At 40.1% G+C, this 25,033-nt stretch overlaps 1 protein-coding gene across 2 annotated transcripts in view; it reads left to right on the forward strand.

Annotated features, from left to right (window-relative positions):
- Window positions 1–25,033, forward strand: part of LOC124138071 (inositol polyphosphate-5-phosphatase A-like) — a 156,286-nt gene that overhangs the window by 122,046 nt on the left and 9,207 nt on the right. For both annotated transcript variants that reach the window (XM_046504589.2, XM_046504587.2), the window contains exons 6-16: window positions 368–399; window positions 3,022–3,093; window positions 13,377–13,429; window positions 14,269–14,332; window positions 15,314–15,369; window positions 18,852–18,936; window positions 19,831–19,920; window positions 20,404–20,481; window positions 21,205–21,278; window positions 22,207–22,318; window positions 24,047–24,112. In XM_046504589.2, coding sequence (XP_046360545.1) covers window positions 368–399; window positions 3,022–3,093; window positions 13,377–13,429; window positions 14,269–14,332; window positions 15,314–15,369; window positions 18,852–18,936; window positions 19,831–19,920; window positions 20,404–20,481; window positions 21,205–21,278; window positions 22,207–22,318; window positions 24,047–24,112 — 782 coding nt within the window. The remainder of the gene's footprint in view (window positions 1–367; window positions 400–3,021; window positions 3,094–13,376; window positions 13,430–14,268; window positions 14,333–15,313; window positions 15,370–18,851; window positions 18,937–19,830; window positions 19,921–20,403; window positions 20,482–21,204; window positions 21,279–22,206; window positions 22,319–24,046; window positions 24,113–25,033) is intronic.

Raw genomic sequence — 25,033 nt, forward strand, 5'->3', positions numbered from 1 at the left:
AAGTATGAATTATATGTTCCACAGTAAACAACTGTTTTAGATATTATTGTTTAATGTATCCCACTGCACCAAGTAACTGTGTGTCCATACTTATAATTTAAACAGTTTGAAAGTTGTGTACTCCCCAGGGAGCTGAGAATGATTCTTGTGTGCACATTGATCTAGTCACCGGGGTAGCAATAAGCACTTTGAGCATGCCCCTGTATGGCGTGGAAATATGTGCACTATAAATGGTCTATTATTATTATTATTACTACTACTACTACTACTACTACTACTACTACTACTACTACTACTATAGTACTACTACTACTACTTTTTCTACTTTACCAGATTAACTAAAACATGTTTTTTTTTTCTTTTTCAGAAAATAAATTTGTGTTGGTTGAAGGCCGTGAGGTAAGTAAATGATTACGTCATAAGTCGACCTAGTTGTGACCTTGTTCCCCGAGGTCAATAAGACAGCGCATTGATGCCCGCAAACACTTGGCCTTTAACAGCACCAGGGAATGGTAGCCAATCAGCTCATCCGCTGTAAACAGCTTCCATGAAACTCCACATTTTATATCCTCACTAAACGATTTCACCATCAGCTGTCTCGGCTGTTTCTGTAAATTTTGATCCAAGGTGGAAATTATAAGTTACAAGAGATGAATGTCGACACTGCAATGAGTGTAATTTGAAATTTGACGTTTTCCCTGAGGATTGATGATATTTAGGAGACATTGAGACTGGCAGTGCTTGATGTTTATTGCTCAGCGTTGTTAGAGCAGGAAAACTTTCGGAAGCATTGCATATATGATTGGCAGGTATGCATTAAGATTATGGGGGTCCTTGACGTAACCCTAATGTTAAAAGATGAGATTTATGGGTCCTTAGACTTATGTACTTATAATAGTAGAAAATCACAAGGATGCCAGGGCACTCCTTTATTTTGAACTCCGTCGGTCAATTAACCGTGAAGATCCGGGGTAGAATAGGTCTTCAGCAACCTATGCTTGCCATAAAAGGCGACTGTGCTTGTCGTAAGGGACGACTTAACGAGATCGCATGGTCAGGCTCATCGCTGACTTGGTTCATCCCAATTGTGTGGATCGATGCTCATGATGTCAATCACGGGATTGTCTGGTCCAGACTCGATTATATACAGACCACCGTCATATAGCTGGAATATTGCTGAGTGTGGCATTAAACAACAAACAAACAAACAGTCTGTCAATTTCGTTTGTTTGGTCTCTGAGAATCCTGTGCTTGCTCTTTGGGTTGCCAGATCTTAGTGTATTGAATGAGTAAATGGCAAAATATGTCCCCAGTGCCCCATGCTTGTCTCGCTGTGGGGATAGAGAGGTTATCACGCGAGTGTGTTTGGGGATGGTAAATATCCTGCACTAGGAATAAACATTGTATTTAGCGAGCCTTGGCGAGCTAAATACATAGTGTTTATTCCTAATACAATGAATATGTGTCTGGTGCCCCACGCTTGTCTCCCTGTGAGATATATGAATATGTGTTTAGTGCCCCATGCTTGTCTCCTTGTGAGATATATGAATATGTGTCAAGAGCCCCATGCTTGTCTCCCTATGGGGATATATGAATATGTGTCTGGTGCCCCATGCTTGTTTCCCTGTGGGGATATATGAATATGTGTCTAGTGCCAAATGCTTGTCTCCCTGTGGGATATATGAATATGTGTCTGGTGCCCCATGCTTGTCTCCCTGTGGGGATATATGAATATGTGTCTAGTGCCCCATGCTTGTTTCCCTGTGGGATATATGAATATGTGTCTGGTGCCCCATGCTTGTCTCCCTGTCGGGATATATGAATATGTGTCTAGTGCCAAATGCTTGTCTCCCTGTGGGATATATGAATATGTGTCTGGTGCCCCATGCTTGTCTCCCTGTTGGGATATATGAATATGTGTCTAGTGCCCCATGCTTGTCTCCCTGTGGGGATATATGAATATGTGTCTGGTGCCCCATGCTTGTTTCCCTGTGGGGATATATGAATATGTGTCTAGTGCCAAATGCTTGTCTCCCTGTGGGGATATATGAATATGTGTCTGGTGCCCCATGCTTGTCTCCCTGTGGGGATATATGAATATGTGTCTAGTGCCAAATGCTTGTCTCCCTGTGGGGATATATGAATATGTGTCTGGTGCCCCATACTTGTTTCCCTGTGGGATATATGAATATGTGTCTAGTGCCAAATGCTTGTCTCCCTGTGGGGATATATGAATATGTGTCTAGTGCCCCATGCTTGTCTCCCTATGAGGATATATGAATATGTGTCTGGTGCCCCATGCTTGTCTCGCTGTGGGGATATATGAATATGTGTCTAGTGCCCCATGCTTGTTTCGCTGTGGGATATATGAATGTGTCTAGTGCCCCATGCTTGTCTCGCTGTGGGGATACATGAATATGTGTCTGGTGCCCCATGCTTGTTTCCCTGTGGGATATATGAATATGTGTCTGGTGCCCCATGCTTGTCTTCCTGTGGGATATAGGAATATGTGTCTGGTGCCCCATGCTTGTCTCCCTGTGGGATATATGAATATGTGTCTAGTGCCCAATGCTTGTTTCCCTGTGGGGATATATGAATATGTGTCTGGTGCCAAATGCTTGTTTCCCTGTTGGGATATATGAATGTGTGTCTAGTGCCCAATGCTTGTCTCCCTGTGGGATATATGAATATGAGTCTGGTGCCCCATGCTTGTTTCGCTGTGGAGATTCAGGGCAGAATGAGAAGTGCCCCATGCTTGTCTCCCTATGGCTGACTTAATGGATGAAGAGTGGGTGGTCAAAATGTGTCTCCTCGTGTGTGATCATTCCCCTCCAGCATGCATGACGTTCATGTTAAATTACATGCTGCCATGATATAGCTGGAATATTGCTGACTGCAGCCAAAACTACATCTGTTCTCTTAGTTTAATGTTTCAGCTGTCAGATGATAGCTCATCACTCACTCATCCTACAGATATACTGAATATGCATACATGATTGGTTACCTTTCTGTTTATTTCAGGTTTTATCTGGAAATATAGAAAATATTCAAATAAAAGAAAAGGCCAAATTTCCTCAACATTTCTTCCCAGAGGTAAGTGAAAAGAGGAGGTGTCCTCAAAGGTTTCAGAATTTATTTTGCACAGTAGATTTTACAGTGCATCCAGGGTTTAAAAAAAATCTCATTATTGGATATTGGAAATTTCAGTTAATGGAAGGAATTGTCTTTGAAAAAGACTGTCGTCATTTCCACATTCTTCAGCAACATTGTTGGTTCATGGCTGAAGCCTTCTTGAACATTTCATTTTCTTAGTTGCACATCAAAAGAAGGGATTGATGGGCACTTGTGCGTGAAGCTATTGCTGTTTTACATCCTCCAAAGAGTAATAACACTGATAAGGGCCTTGTTTATGTTGAGGGAGTGATCAAGCCCATGTGAGATGGAGAAGATGTCAGACTACCGGGGCCCCTGTGTAGTACACTCCCAGGTTGTGGTCGGGGGATATCACGTGGTGCAAGTGTTTCATACTTCCTGCTGCCCAACACAAAAACAGTTTTATACTTGTGGCTTGAAGCATTGCAAAGTTTTTTAGACCAGCACATAATATTGTGGGATTGGCATGCTTCTTCACCTGACCTGCACCACATTCCAGTAAGAGATGTTAGCACCACGACTGTCGTAAGTCATTGTTAACGAATGGGAGTTCTCGACTAAGCGCTACGATTGCTTTGTGGAAGAGCTCCTCCCTGTAGCTTAAAGAACTCATTGCTTTAAGGGATCGGTGTTGTAGCATAGTGGTCAAGGTGTTCACTCATCATTCCAAACACCCAGGTTCGTGTCCACGTTCCTGTCCAGGTTTATGCAAATATAATCATGTTCGAGATGATCCATGTAAAATATTATCAATACTCATTGAAGAATCTAGCTACTTGATCACAAGCGGTGTTGTACGACCATATAAGTATGATGACGTCATTATGGTTGATGGGATGTTATTTGCTTGTCATGTCACATGACCCTGTTGACATTTCCCCATGCTGGAAGTCTTATGACAGCCACGCGATAGATTTAGTTGTCACACAAATATTTGACTGAAACATGTCTAATGTTTGTTTGTTTGTTGTTTAATGCCGCACTCAGCAATATTCCTGCTATATTACGGCGAATTGTAAATAATCGAGTCTGGACCAAACAATCCAGTGATAGACATCATGAGCATCAATCCAAGCAATTTGGATACGATGACATGCATCAACCAAGCCAGTGAGCCTGACCACCCGATCCCATTAGTCGCCTCTTACAACAAACATAGTCGCCTTTTACGGCAAGCATGGGTTGCTGAAGAACTTTTCTACTCCGGATTTTCACGGGTCGAAATATGTCTGATGTAACTTGTTAACTCGTAATATGATTGTTACATGTGTCTCTAGCCCGATGAACAGGATATTTTGAAATGAATGTTGTACACCCCTCACACACAACACACACGCATAAATAATCGAGTTTGGAAGAGACAAACTAGTGATAGATGTTATGAGCTACGTTTTATGAATCTACCAAGGGGTTATGGGGAGTCTACCCAAATGTTGTTGGGAATTTACCAAGGTTGGCAGAGAATTCATTCGGCCACATCCTCATGAGACCTGTTTCTTGATTGGTTCAAAATAGAATGGGCAGGGTTCGTGTTGCCTAATGGCACTGAACGAAGTCGCTTATTTCGTACTGTAATCTGTAAAATAATAAATATTGTTGATGTATTTAACTTTTTTATTCTTTTGTGTTTATTGAGGTGAAAACCAGTGTGCACATTCTGCAAATTGACACAGTGTGTGCTTTGGTTTTTATGTTATACCTCCATAAACTCAAAAAATATTGAAGTCGGCTCTTAAGAGAAATCCAGTCATGGTTGCGGTATACAGAATTGGCAGACTGATGTGATTGAGGAATTGATTTGACATAAAACACTTGAGTGTTCCACTGTGTCCAGTGGATTGATACTGTGATCAAGTGAATATTGATTGGCTGACAGCTGGGGACCAGGTAGCAGACATATAGGAAGTGGATAAATAAGCTGATTTATCATAGAATGGGCAGGGTGATCGGTAGGATAATGACAATGGATAAAATCAGTATCCGTTTTGGGGTCATTTATGGATAATTATGCAAATATATAAGGTCAGGTGGATACTACCTTCAGCTGACCCTGACAAACATGGCCCCACCCTTGGCTATCACCGATCTAATTACACTTGACGATCGGAGTTCTGGACAAATTACTGTGACAATTATCATCATTATCAAAATAATAGTCTGACATACTGTGAAAGGCGATCACTGACATTAAATAAATTATGTGTAGGCAATTTTGTGTGTGATTGCTTCTGTGGTGTAGTGGTTAGAGTGTCTGCCCAGAAAGCGGAAGGTTGGGTTTTTTATTTTCGGCTGAGTCATACCAAAGACATTACAAATATTTAACTTGTTATTTTGTCTGGTGCTTGGCATTTAGGAGATAAAACATTAGGAGCCTGGTTGTCAGTACGCTGTGTCTGAATGGGTTGTCTATGTTAAACAGTTGCATGACGTCTCAGTATGCTAGCACTAGTAGCAGTATAAAACTGGCATTAGTCTGGACTAGTACAAGCAGCCACACACACAGGGGTGCTATAATCTTGAATGTGACATTAAACCCCATTTCACCCAACCTCACCTTTTTGCCTACCGTATTTTCTTGAGTATAGTGCGCACTTTTTTTCGAAAAAATACAGCTAAGTAGAAGGGGGTGCGCATTATACACGAATTATGAGTTTGGATGTTTTTTTCCCCCATGGAAAGACATTACCGTGAGCACGAAACACCGGAAATACCATGTCAACAAATCCATACTGAAGTACGCAAAATAATTATGTAATTGCACTGTCTGGCTATAAAAGTGTTCTTTGTATATCTGGACTTATGTTTGTAACTTATTTCATTGATTTTATTCAAAATTCCTTATAATATTGTTTTTATTAATTTCGGCGAAATCGTGTGTGAAGCGATCGGAAGATCGCACAACTCACCGTTATTAACAGCAACCACGGTCAGAATACCGCCATTGACGCCTTGAAACAAACTTTAGTTGACAGAGAATGGATACATATATCATAAATGACATACTTTGACTCGTTAAAAGTCATATTTGTTTTTGTTTGACGATTCTATGTCAACATGAAATTCTCGCGATCACGTGATCACGTGCGCGTGAGCCTTGACGGTGACTGGTCAGACATGTTCCATGTAAAAAATAATACCCGGGAATAGCGATCGGCTGCTTCGCTTAGGGTCATTATTATTTTAAATATGTTTAGTAAGGTTGCATGTAATTAAGAAAATAATGGAATATATTATTCCTGATAAATAAAATAGTTTCAGATACAATTGTTGCCGATCCTTGCATTAAAAATCTTATAAAGTTATATCATTGGGTGTGTCTTGACCGAATCACCGGTCGATTCCAAGAAAACGTGTGTACAGCTGATTGCTGTTTCCAGCTTAGTTTACGAGAAAATACGCAAGGTAATCTTAATCCCTAAATATAAAACAATGCCTAGCAGAACAATAAATACTATTTAAACAGTAAATAAACATGTCTGGTGATTTTTTATCTCAAATTTCGAATTTGTACTGACGAAGTTTCTCAGCACCCGTTCGTTTGCCGGACTTCGCTGAAAGGGTACGGTGTAAAACAATTCTGCGCATAATATTCAAATTTCTTTTTTTCTCCAAAATATTGAACCCGCTAGAGGGGGGTGCGCATTATACATGGGTGCGCACTATACTCAAGAAAATACGGTATGTTGCAAATATGCCACTGTCTGAAGCACAAGTTTCTCTTTAAACAATATTGACTGTTGTCACTATCCTTCTGACTAGTCACAGACATTGTTACATAATATATCAATGTGCACATTTCAGAAATACTTGCAAGGTTTAAATATCGTCTCTAAGAAACATGTCAACCTTTTTTAGAATTGATACATATATGATATATATGATACAGAGGTTATCAGGCTTGTTTGTTGTTGGGATAGTAAATATCCTATATTAGCAATAACGCTATGTATTTAACTCCCCATGATGTACAACAATAAATACAAAGAATACAATGTTTAATGTTCATTCAGGATCATTTGCCATCCCAAAACACACTCATGTGATAACCTCTATGTATGAAATACTGCTACACGTCAGTGGGGTGTAGAGAGTGCTGACTGACTGGACAAATCCTTTTAATTGAATAACTTGTGAATCGGTCTGATTCATTTTCTGAAAGGTAGCGTTGGCCAGAAGGTAGTGTATTTGCCAGTCAACAGAAAACCTAGCTTGACAATAATTACTTCACAGACTGGCTGTTTATTCATTAGGGGGCACGGGTGGCCCAGTCGTCTGAGGCGCCGCGATTCGCTGTGCAGAGTTGCGTCCCTTGGGCACGCCAGAAACCTATGATTGTGGGTTCGAATCCCGGTTTGCCCCGATTAAGTTTCTAGGTTTTTCAGCACCATACCCGTGGTAAACGTCTGAGACCTGCATCACTTCGGTCTTTCCTCCCACATTAAGCTGACACGCCATGATATAACTGGAATACTGTTAAAAGCGGCGTTAAACCAAACTCACTAACTCACTATTTATTCATTAACACAAATTATTTCGCAGAGAACAGTATGACTATATGCGACTTCGTTCAGCACCATAACACAACACAACCCCGCCCATTCTAACATGAACCAACCAAGAAACGGAGGTCTGCAAGTGGGCGTGGCATAATAGATTCTCGGCAATACCTTGGTAGATTCCCAACAACATTCGGGTAGACTCCCTGTAACCCCTTCGTAGATTCTTGACACTACTCTGCCTAGTGCGAATTCCAACACCCTCATGATGCATGATGCGAGTGAGGCGACTATATCGATCAGATGGTCAGGTGTGGTTAATTGGTTTATTGCGTGTCTGTAATACGCCATGTCGGAATGCCAGCAACCTATGCTATGCTTGTTGTGTGAGGCAACTATATTGATCAGATGGTCAGGTGTGGTGACTTAGTATAGTGCATGTCATCATATCCAGACAGAATGAAACATTGCTGATAGTATCGATCACTGGTTGGCCTCTTCTAGACATACCTGGAATACAAAAGCTGGTCAAAAGGTTCTAAGTCTGGCTAACTGAGTCTCAACTATGGGCCATAACAAAGTGAACTAGTCAATGTAGTACATTGTTTGAGTAGTTCATTGCAAGTGTATTTGGTCTGTTGAGGCCGTTTGTATATTTGGCAGCCTGTTGAACATGAATGGGGTCCAAATGGACACAAAAATGGAAAAGAACGAGTACCGAGCAGTCATCAGGTTTTGTACTAATTTTACTTTTGAAAAGTACTCCCTGAGAAATTCATGACCGCATGTCACGAGTGTATGGCAACGCCTCTTCTCACAACCCTCGACATGCAAAGGCTGCTGTGCGACAATGTGGGTTCAAAGAGCATGACCTCACCCTCCATACTCTCCGGACCTGGCACCAAGTGATTTCCACCTGTTTCCTAATCTAAAAGAACACCTTCGTGGAATTTTAGCGCTATGACGACAACGATGACCTCAAAGTTGCCGTGAATGGGGTTTTCAGGGTGGCTTCAGAAAACTTCTTCCTCTTGACAGGAATTGAAAAGCTTCGCTATTGATGTGAGAAGTGTATTGAAAAGCAGGGATATTATATTGAAAAAATAAATATAAAATATAAATATAAATGAAAAAATAAAATTAAAACACTTTCACAATTGTTGGTTCACCTGATGAAGGAGTAAGCATATACTCCGAAACATCGTGTTCCTCATAATAAAGAAGTTGGCATCCATAAATACTCTTCCTAACTTCTAAATGCCTTTCAAAGACTTGATAATTTATTATGTTGATGTATTTAGGGAGGCACTAGTCAGGGACATGCATGATTACATGTATTTTGGAAGCTGTTGGTGGAAGTCATGTGTTCTGTGCTCGAGGTACCGACAAGGGCCTGTTGCATGCTGGGTACAGTAGTGGTGTGTTGGCTGGTAACAAGTGTATGCGCCACACTGACCCACACACTGCACAGTCACAACAGTTTGTGTGCACCGAAAGTGGCTACATATTTTGTTAGTTTCTTTCAAGTGTTGACAAACGAATTTACGATCCTCGTATATTTTGTTTTCTCTCTACTTTGTTGCCAGCCATTGTTTAGACAGTTGGTAGGGAGGTAGGTCAATTGTCATGCTGTCATATACTTTTTAATCACATGACATTTCAGGTTACAACATGAAAATAGATCATTTGGGAATCTGAAAAAGATTACGGATAAGCTTAAAATTATCAAGTTTATCTTAAGTGTTCTCAAACTTCAAGAGTTTAACAACCATTGTATTTACCTGTACCCAATTCTCAAGGCTAATTTATGGTTCCTCAAGACTAATTTTAGTAGCAGGTTAACAGGACTCTGTTCCACAAAGGGACCTTAGCCCTACAGTTATCTACCCATGAAGATCTGGGGTAGAATAGGTCTTCAGCAACCCATGCTTGCCGTAAAAGGCGACAATGCTTGTTGTAAGAGGCAACTAATGGGATCGGGTGGTCAGGCTCGCTGACTTAGTTGATGCATGTCATCGTATCCCAATTGCGTGGATCGATGTTCATGATGTCAATCACTGGATTGTCTGGTCCAGACTCGATTATTTACAGACCGCCGTCATATAGCTGGAATATTGCTGAGTGCGGCGTTAAACAACAAAACAACCAACCAACCCTACAGTTATCATACGTCTGTATTAAAGCATGGAAGCTGCGATCGTCATAACACAAAGATTGCTGTGTGGAACAGGCACTCTTTCTATACCCAGAACCAGTGTCAATAGTTCGGTGGCCATGGCAAGAGTAGCAACTACAAACAGTATTACATTTGTAATATTAGGGAAGAGAATTTATGGATGTCAACTTCTTTATGATGAGGAACACGTTTCGGGTATATGCTTACTCCTTCATCATTCATTCAGCTGATAAAGGAGTAGTACATACTCCAAAACATTGTGTTCCTCATAATAAAGAGGATAACATCCATAAATTCTCTACCTAATACGTGGGTTTCACCGAAGTGGTAAACGTCTGAGACCTGCATCACTTCAGGCTTTCCTCCCACATTAAGCTGACACGCCGTGATATAACTGGAATCATGTTAAAAGCGGCGTTAAACCCAACTCACTCACTCACTCTACCTAATGTGTATCACTTCCAAATGCCATCCAAAGACTTGATATGTAATATTGTTAAGTGAAAGTTGACTCGCCAAGTGGGAAGAGTGTTTGCTCATCACCATGGAAACCTAGGTTTGATTCCAAACATGAGTACAATGTATGGCACCACTGTCATAATATGGCCAATATTCTTCTAAAAATGGCATTTCTCATTCACTCATTAGATTAGGGACTTTAAAGATACATTTTCCATAAAATCAAATCTTCACTCCCGCTACACGAAGATCTTGGAACATCCCATTACAGGTCATATCAGAACGACCCGTGAGCACTAAAATCTGATTTTAATGAGATTTGTTAAGTTAAATCTGTACAACTAATAGAAAATGTCTGCACTTGGCCTCATCTATTTTATCATACAACAATATTCTATTTCTTAACACTCTTTCTCATTTGTTCCTAAAGCTAATTAAATAACAAAGATGCATCCATACTGTCTAGATCGATGGTGTATCAAAGGTTAATAATTGAAAACAGGACCAAAGAAGTTATAGCTTTCATGATCATTAGTTCAGTCAACCTTTTGTATCAGTGGAGGTTTGAACTTCCAATGCAATGCTTTCTTCATCATGCTCTTCAACTGATGAGGGAATTGTGACCTTGCTTTTCAAAGTATAACTCCCTGTCTCAGTATTTCACATAAACAAGCGTACATGATGACATTCTCGGAAAATAATTATTTCAAAGATAAGGTACCATACCATCGAGGGTTCTATGATTGGCTTTGTTTGTCTTTATGTCATTGGCGACTTTTACTGTGGAATAAAGTATCAAGGGGATATGTTTCCAAAGAGTTTGGATGCCGTTACTAAAATGTAAGACATCACTGTGTGGCCGTCATGAAGGGCTGGTAGTATTTACATCTGGATCATGAAAGTGCATGGCATGATCAGTGAATGCACTTCTGTCACAGTAGGTGGCCCAGTCGTCTCAGGTGCCGCAGTCCGCAGTGCAGAGTTGCATCTTTTGGTCGAAACCTATCATTGTGGGTTCGAATCCCGGTTGCCCTGATTATGTTTCTAGGTTTGGCAGCACCATAACCGGGTTCGCCACTGGGTTTCACCGTGGTGGTAAACGTCTAAGACCTGCATCATTTCGGACTTTCCTCCCACATTAAACTGACACGCCGTGATATAACTGGAATACTGTTAAAAGCTGTCTTAAACCTGACTCACTCACTCATCCATGTTGCTCACAAGTATTGATTTGACAGAAAAAATATGTCAAGATTCTGATATTAAAGTTTGCCCGCACCTTGTGGGTTCGGGGGCACGGGGGGCCCAGTCGTCTAAGGCACCACAATTTGCTGTGCAGAGTTGCATCCCCTAGGCATGCAAGAATCCTCTGATTTGGGGTTCGAATTCTGGTTCACCCACATCAAGCTGACACGTCGGGAAATAACAGGAATACTGTCAAAGCGACTTTGAACCCACTCATGTGGCTTTGAAATTACTATTGCTAGACAGAAGTCTCGACAAGACGGCCGTTTCCGGGTTTAAATCAATGCCACGCACAAGACGAAGAAACGTCACGGTGTTTCATTTATCTTTTTCAATATTTTGTAGACATTGAATCAGTACAGAGTATATGATTATTTTCATGACAACTGAACTCGATAGTATTTGAGACAAAACAAGATCAAATTGTCAGGTTGGCTAAGTAAAGAATGGTTCTCTGACTCGTCAATGTGGTAATTTGAAAACTTTGAACTGTCATCCATTTCACAGTGGTCATACAATCATCGCACAGGGTGACACTAGAGAGGCTAGCACAGGATGACACTAGAGGGGCTAGCACAAGATGACACTAGAGGGGCTAGCACAAGGTAACACTAGAGGGGCTAGCACAAGGTAACACTAGAGGGGCTAGCACAGGGTGACACTAGAGGGGCTATCACAGGGTGACACTAGAGGGGGCTAGCACAGAGTGACACTAGAGGGGCTAGCATAGGGTGACACTAGAGGGGCTAGCATAGGGTGACACTAGAGGGGCTAGCATAGGGTGACACTAGAGGGGCTAGCAGTGTGACACTCAGTAAGTGAGTCTAGAATAGGTCTTCAGCAACCCATGCTTGTCATAAAATATGCGACTATGTTTGTCGTAAGAGGCAACTAATGGGATTGGGTGGTCAGATTCGCTGACTTGGTTGATGCATGTCATCGTATCCCAATTGTGTAGGTTGATGCTCATGATATCCATCACTGGATTGTCTGGTCCAGACTTGATTATTTACAGACCGCCCTCATGTAGCTGGAATTTTGCTGAAGGTGGCGTTAAACAACAAACAAACAAACCAACAACAGGGTTGTCAGATACATTGTCACTATCTTGTTGGTTCGGCTAACTATTAAGGAACATCTACCACTGGAACCATACTGAACAATATCTTTTTTGAAATGAAGGTCAGAACAGATATCTGCAATTAAAGCTAGACACCTACATAACACAGCTGCCTCTATAACAGGATTGTGCAGCCCCCTTTATCAGACTGGCCTTGGCTGCACTCCCAAACGTATGTGAAGTACCTACTGATGAATAAGTCTCAGAACACCCTAGACCTCCACTTGACCTCCAACTTGACCTCCGTGAACAGACAGACACAGAACAGGCAATACTTATTGGGCCTCCACAGAAGCGCTGTGACGGTGCATGTGAAAATAATGAGGGTGTTTCCTCTTGTTGGTGTTCCCTGCTGTAACATCAATGTGTTTTTTATGTACGGGCATGACATTCATTCATTCATTCATTCATTCATTCATTCATTCATTCATTCATTCATTCATTCATTCATTCATTCATTTACTTCATCTGCATCATCAAGGATTCCACGTGTGAATTTATCAAGCTTATGACATTCACTCGTCACACCAAAGGCCAGGGGTTCAATTCCCAAGATTGGTACTATGCCACAGAAGACCTGGGTTCAATTCCCAACATCGGTACAGTGTGAAGCCCATTTCGAATGTCCTCTGCCATGATATGGCTGAATATATACCTATTATGGTATTAAAAACCTCACTCGCTCACTATTATTCATTCTCAGTATTTCTTTCTTATCTATTTTCAGTTCAAATGGTCACGAAAAGGTTTCTTGAGAACAAGATGGAATCTGAATAACTGGTATGTTTCATGTGTTTGCTCTCGAGTTGAACCCAACCTTTCCTCCTCGGCAAACATTGATCATTTCCATGCTCCCCTAAAGGACATTGATTATACCAAGTTCAGCCAACCTTATTGGTCATTGAGACATTTCTTTTAGTTCTATTAATCATCCTTAAGACACTATGGGGTGGGGTGGGGATTTCAAAGTCACATACTTTGGTAATTTACTTGATAAAATCTTAAGCTGAAGACCCCTTGAAATATTTTTATGGGTTGTTGTCTTCTACCTGTTCGTTGTTGATACATTGTCAGTAGTTTTATGCAGCTTGGATTCTATACTCCCCAGGGAGCTGGGAATGATTGTTGAGTGCACACTGATCCAGTGACCGGGGTAATAATATTAATAGTGCTTTGAGCATACCCCTCTGTGGTGTGGATATATGCGGGATATAAATGGCATATTATTATTATTATTATTATTATTATTCTTCTTTATTATTCTTATCATCATCATCATCATTATCATTATTATTATTATTATTATTTATTATTCTTATCATCATCATCATCATTATCATCATTATCATTATTATTATTATTATTATTATGTTCTTCCTTGTAAAACTTTTGGGTATGTGTCCCTATTGATCATTAGCCTGTGCCAATATGCTCTGAGTCATAATGCAGTATATCTCAAAACATGCAGGAAAACTTGTCATTTTCTCTTTAGTGAAACGTGTGAAGTGTTTCAAAGTTTTATGTTGTGCTCAAACTTTTATAGCCGTTTTCAGTAAAGGATCGTTTTTTGAGAATTGTTCCATTATCTGCTGAGTTGTAATAATGTCTTTCTTTTTCAGCATATTTGATCTTGTGAACATCCATTTATTCCACGATGCTTCAAATATCATCGCCATGCAGGCTGTAAGTATGCTGCAGCCAGGCTCAACTCAATTGATTTCCTCTCGCCTCAAATCTGGATCATGCACGAGCAGATCTCAGCCACCAAAGAATCCTGATGAGGAGATCTTCTCCACAGCTTGGCCACTTTAATGCACCATGTTCAAAGTTGATGTCCAAATTTTTGTCAGACTCTTTGATTCAAGAAATGATATATTGATATCTGCTGCGTGTCGTGTTGTCAGATGTGACGCGGAAAGCTGTAATCTGTGCCAGAGTTGTCAGAATACTTGTGACCATTGATTGTCTCCTGAAGACCTCGCTGAGGTCACTGTGACCTCACTAAAATGCTATTGCAGTGTTGTTACGAGTATGTTGCATTGATTTGTTCTTAAGTGATTGAAATTGTCATCCATTGCTCACTGCTTGTTACATGTAGACCTGTTGTAACGGATTGCCGCGAGATTAGACGTTGATGTGATAAACGGCCAATCACATCCTTAGTCTGATAGAGTTTTTATGAGCAATCGTTGAAATAGACAACCAAGCATTGCAATAAAGTTGAAATGAGAGTTGGCGTAATTTCATGTTATTTCATCTTGTTTGTTTTATTAGAATCAGTGGAATGTGTATAGATCAATGTATCTGTCCAGGCGCACAATCTGACAAAATTATTTCAATCATTTGATCGCTCGGTTTACCAGGGCTTTGAATTTACTGTTTCAGGTTTCATTTTCAACAATGTTTTCAGATGAATGCAACAGTATATTTTACATTTCATTGTCCTTGTTTGACATTTTAAGATTCCAGGCAAGACTGACTGTGACATTTAACAAATTTCACTTACATGCTGGTAGATCTGAAATTGGATATACAAGTCTTGCTCATCCAAATTATCATGCAGAAAGATGTGTTATTTTTTGTCAAGGGTTCTTGCTGTAAGAAAATAACCTAGAGTACTTAATGAAAAAAACAATCATGTGACTAAAGCTGTTATGATTTCAGAGCCCCTCAATATACAACGGAAACCGACAACAGGCACTGATGCACACATTGAAAAGGTACGGCTAGCATGCCATATTTCCTCAGTTAAACACCCAGGTGTATATTTCTTTCAGCTCTCTTTACCCCTGGCATTTAATTGCAAAGATAATACCGTATTAGATGTAATAAGCGCCAAGGGCACTCTCAAAATTTGAAATAGGGGGCTCTTATTTGAATATAATTTCGGTGAGAAAAAAAACAGTTGAAAGATTGTAAAATTTGTGGTTTATGCTGACAGCCTGAAATGATATAAAAGAAGAATCTGTGTGTATTATACACGATAGATGTATTTTACTTTTGAATATTTAATTGACCATAATTAAGGGTGCATATAACGCATGAGTGCGTATTATACACGAATAAATAAGTCTTGTGTACATTGATCAATTGGAAAGGGTGCTAATTGGGATTGTTCACTAGCCAATATATTAGCAAATATCGCCGTGGGCACTTATTAGAGCGGGGCGCTTATTACGACAAATATGGTAATATGGAAAATTCTGTGCATAAATTCTACCGGGCTTTTGAGGCAAGGGTGTTTTCTCAAGACCCCAGCATTTATTCAAGACCCAGTGTTTAATTGAAGAAATACGGTATTCCATTTATTGCTGGCACTGTTTCTTGAATTGCAAGGCTGATAATGATAAGAATAGAGAAGATTTATCCTTCAGAAACTTTATCAATTAACTGATTTTATTATCAAAATGAATAGAAATTAATACAGTGGAATTTTATTAACTTGAAGTCCTTGGAACCATCAAAACAATAATGAAAATCATCTTGCCAATGTGTTGATTACAAGACAGTTGAAGCAGCCATTCACGGAGACTTGCTGAGGAGTGGAGGTGTGTGAGGTGAAAGGGATCAAGATGATTGCACTGATACAGTGACGTGCATGTACTTGTGTGTGTATGGCTGCTTGTACCAGTCCGGTCATATTGTGCTAGCCCACTGAGAAACCATGCCACAGTTTAACATGGATACCCCACTGAGACACAGTATGCTGACTCCACTCTGAGTATACAGGGGGCGGTCGGGTAGCCTAGTGGTTAAAGCGTTCGCTCTTCACGCCGAAGACCCTGGTTCGATTCCCAACATGGGTACAATGTGTGAAGCCCGTGATATTGCTAAAATCGGCGTAAAACCATACTCTCTCACACACTTACTCACTGAGTATACTGTGCCTAGCAGTCCTTGTTTTGTCCCCTTAATGCTGAGTGCAAAGCTCCTTGTATCACATGGCCAGAGGATCAAACCGCCAACCTTCCCCTCTCTAGGCAAATGCTGTATCCACCAGTGTTCAAGCCTTCTTCCCGAGGCAAGAGAGTTAACTGAGAGTTTAAAAGTCCAGTTTCCACCCTTGCCAAACAAGGCTGGAATTCCTGGGCTCGATCGTAGCGCCACCAGTGGCTGTTAAGAGTCATGTCCTTTCTATGCCTCTCCTATGGACCAATTGGATTCCACCTCTCGTGTCACTTGCATTTGTTTCAAACAAAATGGCGGCGCCAAGGCAAGACGATCTGATCGACAATCAAGATCTATATTATGATAAAACGGGTCTTACATCGATAAGTGCATCAAATCATGTGAGTCCCTTGATTAAAAACTTGAAAAGATTAGAACAATATCTGTTGACTATGAGTTGGCGGTGCACATGCTTTGCAAATCCTGCAATCGACCGAAATCTGCATAACAGTTTCGGTTCGCGATTTTGATTGGACTATGCATAGACTCGTTAGTCCAGCCAAAATGTAACTCCATAATACAAGCCTAGTTCGGCAAGGGTGGAAACTGGACTTTAATAGTCAGTTAACTCCCTTGCCTCGGGAAGATGTGTTCAAGCTGGCATTTGAAACTAGCACAACTGTAAAATTTCACAGTCCTCCCTAATTTTTGTCAGTCCCAACTTTCAACAAATAAGAAAACGTATGTAAATTACCTGGTTTCAATTCTTTCAACATCATCTTCAATGCAATGACATCACCTCTGAAGTAACTCAATTAGATCTGCACGTCATTCACACAAAGTTTTTTTCATATTTTGAGACAAAGTTGCTGCAAATACTGTAAATTGTGATCACTGGCCCCTAGCCAAAAATGCGACTCAATATGAATGCAACACCCCCTCCTCTCAAGCATCAGTAGATTTATATCTTAAGAAAATGTCCTCTGTCAGGTTTACAGGAGAATCCTCACATTATTCCATCCTTACATTAATCCAATCACACACCAAATAGCACCGCTTATTTGCGCTGAGTAGAGTACTTCCGCTAAAACAATAAATGCACGCTGGCTTGTGTCGGCCTTTGATGCAGTCGCAAAGAACAAAGACACCGTGTTGCGTGGTAGGCGTCTGTCTGGACTTGCAGGTGTGATCAGTGATGACATAAGTGAGTAGAACTCTTGTCTTGACCCCAGCGGTGACAATTCACAGGATGTAATTAGTGTTTGAATGACATTGTGTATATCTCAATAAACAGTGGTGTGGAATACATAGTTGCTTGTTTTCAGCGTTGTCTAAGTTGGTAATTCTGCTATCCAAAATGATATAAACATATTTATTTCCATAAAGTGGAGGGATTGGCAAACAAGCAAATTTTGCTTATCTGAATGCCCCTCCCAAACATGATACATATACAAATAGAAATGTATTGATAGTGACATGAGAAAAAGCATACATTGTATAATTGGCATTAAAGGTAAGTATTGTTCTGTATGTGTTTAATTACTGGATTATCTTCCATAACTACAGTTACATTATTATTTACAGTCAGCACAACATCACAGTATCATATAGCAAAGCCATCATCTCAGACAAAATCTCTAAATCGGCATGAAGATAGAATAAAACTGTGCACCGATTTCAAAATTTCAAGATTTGTTACTGTCGTTACATTTGAATTACCATTTAGAATTGAATTTAAAAGTGAGCCTTTTACGAAATATTACATGTTTTGCCCTACTGTACTGTTCATCCAGAATGTCTTATTGTTGACATAAATGCGATGTTTAATAGTGCGAGCAAAGATCAATCGCTTTTGTTGCATTTAATTCACGCTCGCATTAATTTCAAGATTTACAGTATATAATAACCTCGAAGCAAAGGGAAATGTTATTTCCTTGCACTAAAAATAGACAAGGGAAAACCCCTTGACAAGCTAACAACAGACAAACTGACTTCGAATAATATACTTATATGAATATCATTGAAGTTTTGTCCAACAACAAAGATTTTTCAGGTACTTTATTTGCCGGTCCCCAGGGACATGATTTACCAGTCAGGGGCATGACTGCTCTGTTCCAATAAGAATGGGGGCGGTCGGGTAGTCTAGTGGTTAGAGCGTTCGCTCGTCACGCCAAAGACCCCGGTTCTATTCCCGACATGGGTACAATGTGTGAAGCCCATTTCCGGTGTCCCCCGCCGTGATATTGCTGGAATATTGCTAAAAGCGGCGTAAAACCATACTCACTCACTCCAATAAGAATGTGGTTGTTTCCAGGTTTGAAGGGGACAAGTATGACAAGGTGCCCATGTTACTATTCGGGGACTTCAACTTCCGTCTCGACACAAACCTTCTGATAAAGGTGAGCTGATAGTCAAGGCTGACAGATGTTTATGCCTGAAATACCACTGTCTGAAAGTATTTTAGTCTGCTGTAAGGACGCCATTGGGTTGTGTCTGTATTTAAACTTTTTGTAAGACAGATGTTATCAAAAATCTGATTGTATAGTCGGAGGAATACATAGAGTACGAGTGATTGTCCTTTATTGGGTTGTATAGGTATGGTTGGAAGAATGCTCTTCTCTGTCCATGCAAAGTCTTGGTGTGAATCCTATGGAGGTTAGCAGTTAAACATGTTATGTCAGATGCAACTGAATATTTGATGCACAGACATTTTAACATTCGCAACAATTATATCTTCCAAATGATTTCAAGGACATCTGATACTCCATAAAGTCCTGATATCATTGCTGCAATGGCCATTGCATCCTGCAATGGCCATTGCATCCAGCAATGGAAGAGACACTTTATCATCTTTTTACTAAGAAAAGATGCGGGTAGAGAATAGGTCTTCAACAACCCTTGTCTTGTCTTAAATTAAGAGACGACTATGCTTGACGTAAGAGGCGACTAAGTGAATCATGTGGACAGGCTCGCTGACTTGATTGATGCATGCCATCCTATCCCAACTACATGGATCGATGCTCATGATGTCAATTACTGGATAGTCTGGTCTAGACTTGATTATTTACAGACTGCTGTCATATAGCTGGAATATTGCTGAGTGTGGCATTAAACAACAAACAAAGACCCAAACTGCCCCAGATATTCCTAATTGCCTGAAATTGGACTCCCAAGGGGACACAACTCAATGTACAGATACCATCCTTTAGATTTCACCCTGTCGTGATCCTAAATTGGTCTGGCCATGTGGACTTCAAACAAACATATTGTGTTCACTGATGGTGTCTGTGTAGGCCCTGACAGCCAAAACAACGTCCGAGCAGACACTGGGCAAGAAGGACCAGATCAGTAAAATCGTCTACACCGAGGAGGGCAACGAAAAGGTGATGATGATGATGATGATGATGATACAGTAGCATTTTTCCTGATCATTCAGACACTTTAATCTTGAACTCGGCATTTTCAACTTCGAAATAATCAGAGTGTTTGTGTCCAGTGTTGTGAGACTTTGTAACATTTGTTCGTCAGATTGTATGGTACTTCAGACACAGATAATTATTAAATTTTTCACTCCATATGTCCCTCACTCGCGGACCCCTTCAGATAAGCTGCAAATTTGCATAAAATACACAAAATAAATCACAACAACTCAATTAACCGTGAGATGCTTGTGTACACGTACACAGTGACAGTTTCAAATTACAACCACACTATGCGTGATTGCGAAATTACCCTATGTAGCCTTTTCAGCCTGCATAACCAACTATATTTACACATCATTATTAATTTTACTGATCCAACGCAGGTATCACCTTTGCCAGTGTTATCCCAGATAAAACATTTGTGACATTGTGTTGATGTTTCAGGTCGTGCTGACTGTGGAGGCCAAGGGATTTGACTACCACGACAAGCATGAAGATCTGTTCTTCAACACCATCAAGTGGGTAGGTGCCACTCTGTCAGCCCAGGAACATTACAAGTTACAGGCTCGGAACAGAAAATTAGACATACAAGAGCCAAGATGGAGGGCGCTACTTGTTTCTATCCAACAGGCTGCCATTGTTTTTTTTAAGGGAATTTTGTGATTGCTGACACACTCAGTGACAACGTAACTTAAAGAGTGAAGAGAGAAGTAATTGTGACATGGTGACTATCAGATACCTAGTAGGGGTGAAACGCTACAGCAAGGTCACATTACGATACATATAATGATACGTCAAAATGCTTGGAAACTTCTTTCTATAGCTATTTCAGAGCCGGTTTAAAAGGAAAACCTAGCTGTAGTCACATGTTCATAGATCCTCCTATGCATGTTGTATGTACTGCTGTATTCGACGTAATAAGCCCCCAGGGCGCTCCAAAAATTAGAAATAGGGGGCTCTTATTAGAATATTATCTTGGTGAAAAAAACAGTTGAAAGAAATTTCGTGGTTTATGCTGACAGCCTGTTTATGTACGGCAGAGAGCGTATTATGCACGAATAAATAAGTCTTGTGTACATTGATCAAGCGGAAGGGTTGCTAATTGCGATCATTCACTAGCCGATATATTAGCAAATATCGCCATGGGCGCTTATTATGTCGAATACGGTATTGTTGATTTGAGAAAGAAATGATTATGTTTACGTTCTCCTGTTTATATCAAGCTCTTTGTTGTGTGTTGTTCAGTTGAAGCAGTATGACACCGAGATGACGCCATTCAAAGAGAGGTTGTCTGAATATGAAATCAGCTTCCCTCCAAGGTAAGTAAGTCCACTATATCAGGCCTTGATAAAGTAATCATTATCCCCCACCCAACAAAGTTGGTGGGGGATATAGAAATGGGCTCCGTCCATCCGTCACGTTTCGTTTCCGGAGCATAACTTAGAAACTGTTCAATATTTTTTCATCAAACTTTGCAGGTCTGTCAAGTACATGCTGAACTGGTGCCTTTTGCTGTTTAGAAATTTTTGAAATTTTTAGTTTTTACGTTTCTATGGCAACAAGATGGACTTAGGTTCTGTGAGGGTAGGGTTCGTTTCCGGAGCATAACTCATAAACCGTTCAATATTTTTTCATGAAACTTTGCAGGGCTGTCATGTACATGCTGAACTGGTGCCTTTTGCTATTTAGAAATTTTAGAAATTTTTATTTTTTACGTTTCCATGGCAACAAGATGGACTTAGGTTCCAAACTCTTCTTTTTTTTACAATTTCCATGACAAGTTCCACCTCGGTTAAAAAAGGTTAGGGTTTGTTTAGATTTAATTATGTCTTATATTCTGCAACAGGGGCGGGGGATATGGCCACGTTAATGGCAAACTCTTGTTAGAATTTAACCCCCACCTGCTCACCACCACCCATCCTCATTTTGGCATCCCATGAATCTACAGATGAAGAATATTGCTGGTGTGGTTCTTTTTTCCATTGCTTGATTCAATCCACCAAATGTGTAGTCCTACATAAACTCACTACCAAACATTCATGCTGCCTTTGAAAACACATCTGTCGACATATACATAGATGCCTTGAAACAGGTTGTTTAAAAAAGAAAAAGGTATTCATTACAAAATTATAATATTATTATAAAATAAAATAAATATAAAGCTGTTTTGATACAATGAACAGTAACAATTCTGGGATAGTGATCCAACAGACCTTGTTCAGCTGTTTCTTGTCTTTGTTTGGTCAGCTACCCTTTCAGCGAGGATGTGAATGATGGGACGTCGTACATGAAGACGCGCTGCCCCTCCTGGTGTGACCGGATACTCATTTCTCACAGTGCCAAAGATGTCATCTTCCAGGTGAGCTACAGCACAGAGAGTGTTTGGAAATATGTTCTCTTTTGTTGTGACACAGGATATGTACAAAAGATTCACGCCAGGCCACTGTTATTTATTTTCCTTGTTTTTTGGATTGTAATACTAAATTGGATGGATGGAGGCAAGAGAAATTAAATTCCAGATCAATGACAAAAACGTTTATTGGGCCATCTTCATTGGCTGGAGTAGAAAAAACACAACCTTGAAAATATTAATTTGTCCTGACTTATGTGGTAACTTCCGTTCTTTCTGACCGCCTCCGTGGTCTAGCGGTAGAGCGTCTGCCCGGAGAGCGGAAGGTCCTGGGTTCGATCCCCAGCCGCGTCATACCAAAAGACATTAAAAGATGGTACTTGTTGTTACCCTGTCTGGCGCTCGGCATTAAGGGGCTAAAACAAGGACTGGTCGGCTCGGGGTCAGTATACTGTGTCTGAGTGGGGTATTCATGTTAAACTGCGGCATGGTATCTCAGTGAACTAACACTTTAAATCGGCATCAGTCTGGACTAGTACAAGCAGCCACACAAACACACACACGTACATGCACGTCGCTATATAAGTGCAATAATCTTGGACGCGACGTTAAACCCCATTTCACCTCACCTCACCTCCGTACTTTCTTGTGTGCAGTGTTCCAAAAAACGATGCTGTGTAAAGGAGGGTACATTTAACACAGATGTACAATGAGTTCTGGTGTGTTTTCCCCAACACAAAGACACTACAACCGAATACTGATCTACAACAATACTGAATCTGTACCGAAGTGTAAAAGTTGGTTATCTTTTTTAATTAATTTTATTCAAATATCATTCAATGTAGTTCACATTACTTGTGTTGAAATTGTGTCTGAACTGATTGTGACAACTAACTGTTATTTACAGCAACCATGATCAGATTCCCGCTATTGATGCCTTGAAAGGGACAAAGAAATAAGAAATACAATTAAAATTGTAATGTCTACAATATTTGAAAAACAAGAAATACAATTGGAATGTAAAGCAGAACGTTTTATCGCTAAGTTCACATTTTCCGTTCGTTCATCTAAACCAATAACACTCAGTTTTTTACTGTGCACAATACACGAAATAGCATCTTTCCCAAAACTTGCACCCACAATGGGACTGCACATTATACACAAGTGTGCACTCATGAGTTCTCCCTTTCATGATGATTATTCAAGTTAGGAACTTTTGTCAGAATAGGTCTTCATATCCCTTGCTTCTCATAAAAGGTGATTATGCTTGTTGTAAGAGGCGACTTACGGGATCGGGTGGTCAGGCTTGCTGACTTGGTTGATGCATGTCATCATATCCCAAGTGCATGGATTGATGCTCATGAAATCAATCACTTGATTGTCTGGTCCAGACTCGATTATTTACAGACCGAGGTCATATATATAGATGGAATATTGCCGAGTGCGGCACTAAACAACAAAACAAGCAAACAAACCATGTTTAGACCCAATCTGTCCCAGATATTCCTAACTGCCTCACATTGGAGACCAAGGGGACGCAACTCTCTGTACCGAGACCATCCTGCAGCTCACCCTGTCATGACCCTTGGTCTGTCAGCATGACGATCCCCATCAAACTGGTAGCATGTCTGTGACCCATGTGGTGATTTAGTTGACAAGCTGGGAATACTGTTCAAAGCAGTGTTAATCCCAGATAGATTACTTATACTGTGTGCAATTTATCTTGTTTGTTTTCAGGATGAAAAGTTTCACCGGCCCGAGTACAGCTTAATAGGAAAGGAAGTTTGTATGGGCGACCACAAGGTTGGTGACACTCGATAGAATGTATATAGTAATTGTTTTTATTTTATTTTCAGTTTTATCAACTTATCAACTTACTCATGTGTGTATATTTACACCAGGAGCAAATTTGCATCATGTCTGGAGCAGGTGCAAATGTAAATGTAGATTTGCACTGTGTGTATATGTTGCAATGTGAACGTTTTTGTTAACGTAAGGGGATGATCTAATTAATATCTGTTCTTTTGCAAACACCAAACAAATTGTCAACAGTTGCCAACTTTTATCCGTATATACAGAGTTGAGCAGACGGTGTTTTCTTTTGGTTTCGAGGAGTCAAAACTTTGTGTACAAATTAAATCAAACACATGCTGCTTCATGCATAAATTTTCGGTGAAGTAACTCTCTTCCCATTTAACTTTGATTGGAAAACAACCTGTTTTGTGTTGGAAGTCGTAAACAGACTGACCAAAATGTGTGCATTACACAATTTACATACTTTATTTACACAGCTAAGTTGATTTTCATGTGAACGCATAGTAAATTTACATATACACAATTATGTATAGTTACACATGTGCAAAATAACTTACGTTAGTAAATGTTGTGCATGTGAACGGGGTATATGCCAGGTGTGTTGACATGACAAGCTCTGCGACATAGAGAACCTTACCCTTGTGTCTTTTTATGTCAAGTATATCAAGGCAGGTCTATACAAGTTTATAACTTTTAGCGACAAGTATGTTTTGATATCAAATGTATCAAAACGTGTCAATACAAGTTTTAAACTTTTATTGACTCACATTGATATATTTGATTTCAAAAGCCACTTATGTGTGATTCCATTTATCTTCCGAAATTATTCTTCCAACCTAACCATCTTCAGCTGCAGAAGGATGAGTGATGTCATGTGATTGTGGCGTCATTGTAGTGTTACTGCCATGG

Source organism: Haliotis rufescens, unplaced genomic scaffold (genome assembly GCF_023055435.1).
Source record: "Haliotis rufescens isolate VD_foot unplaced genomic scaffold, xgHalRufe1.0.p SCAF_12, whole genome shotgun sequence".
Taxonomy (NCBI): domain Eukaryota; kingdom Metazoa; phylum Mollusca; class Gastropoda; order Lepetellida; family Haliotidae; genus Haliotis; species Haliotis rufescens.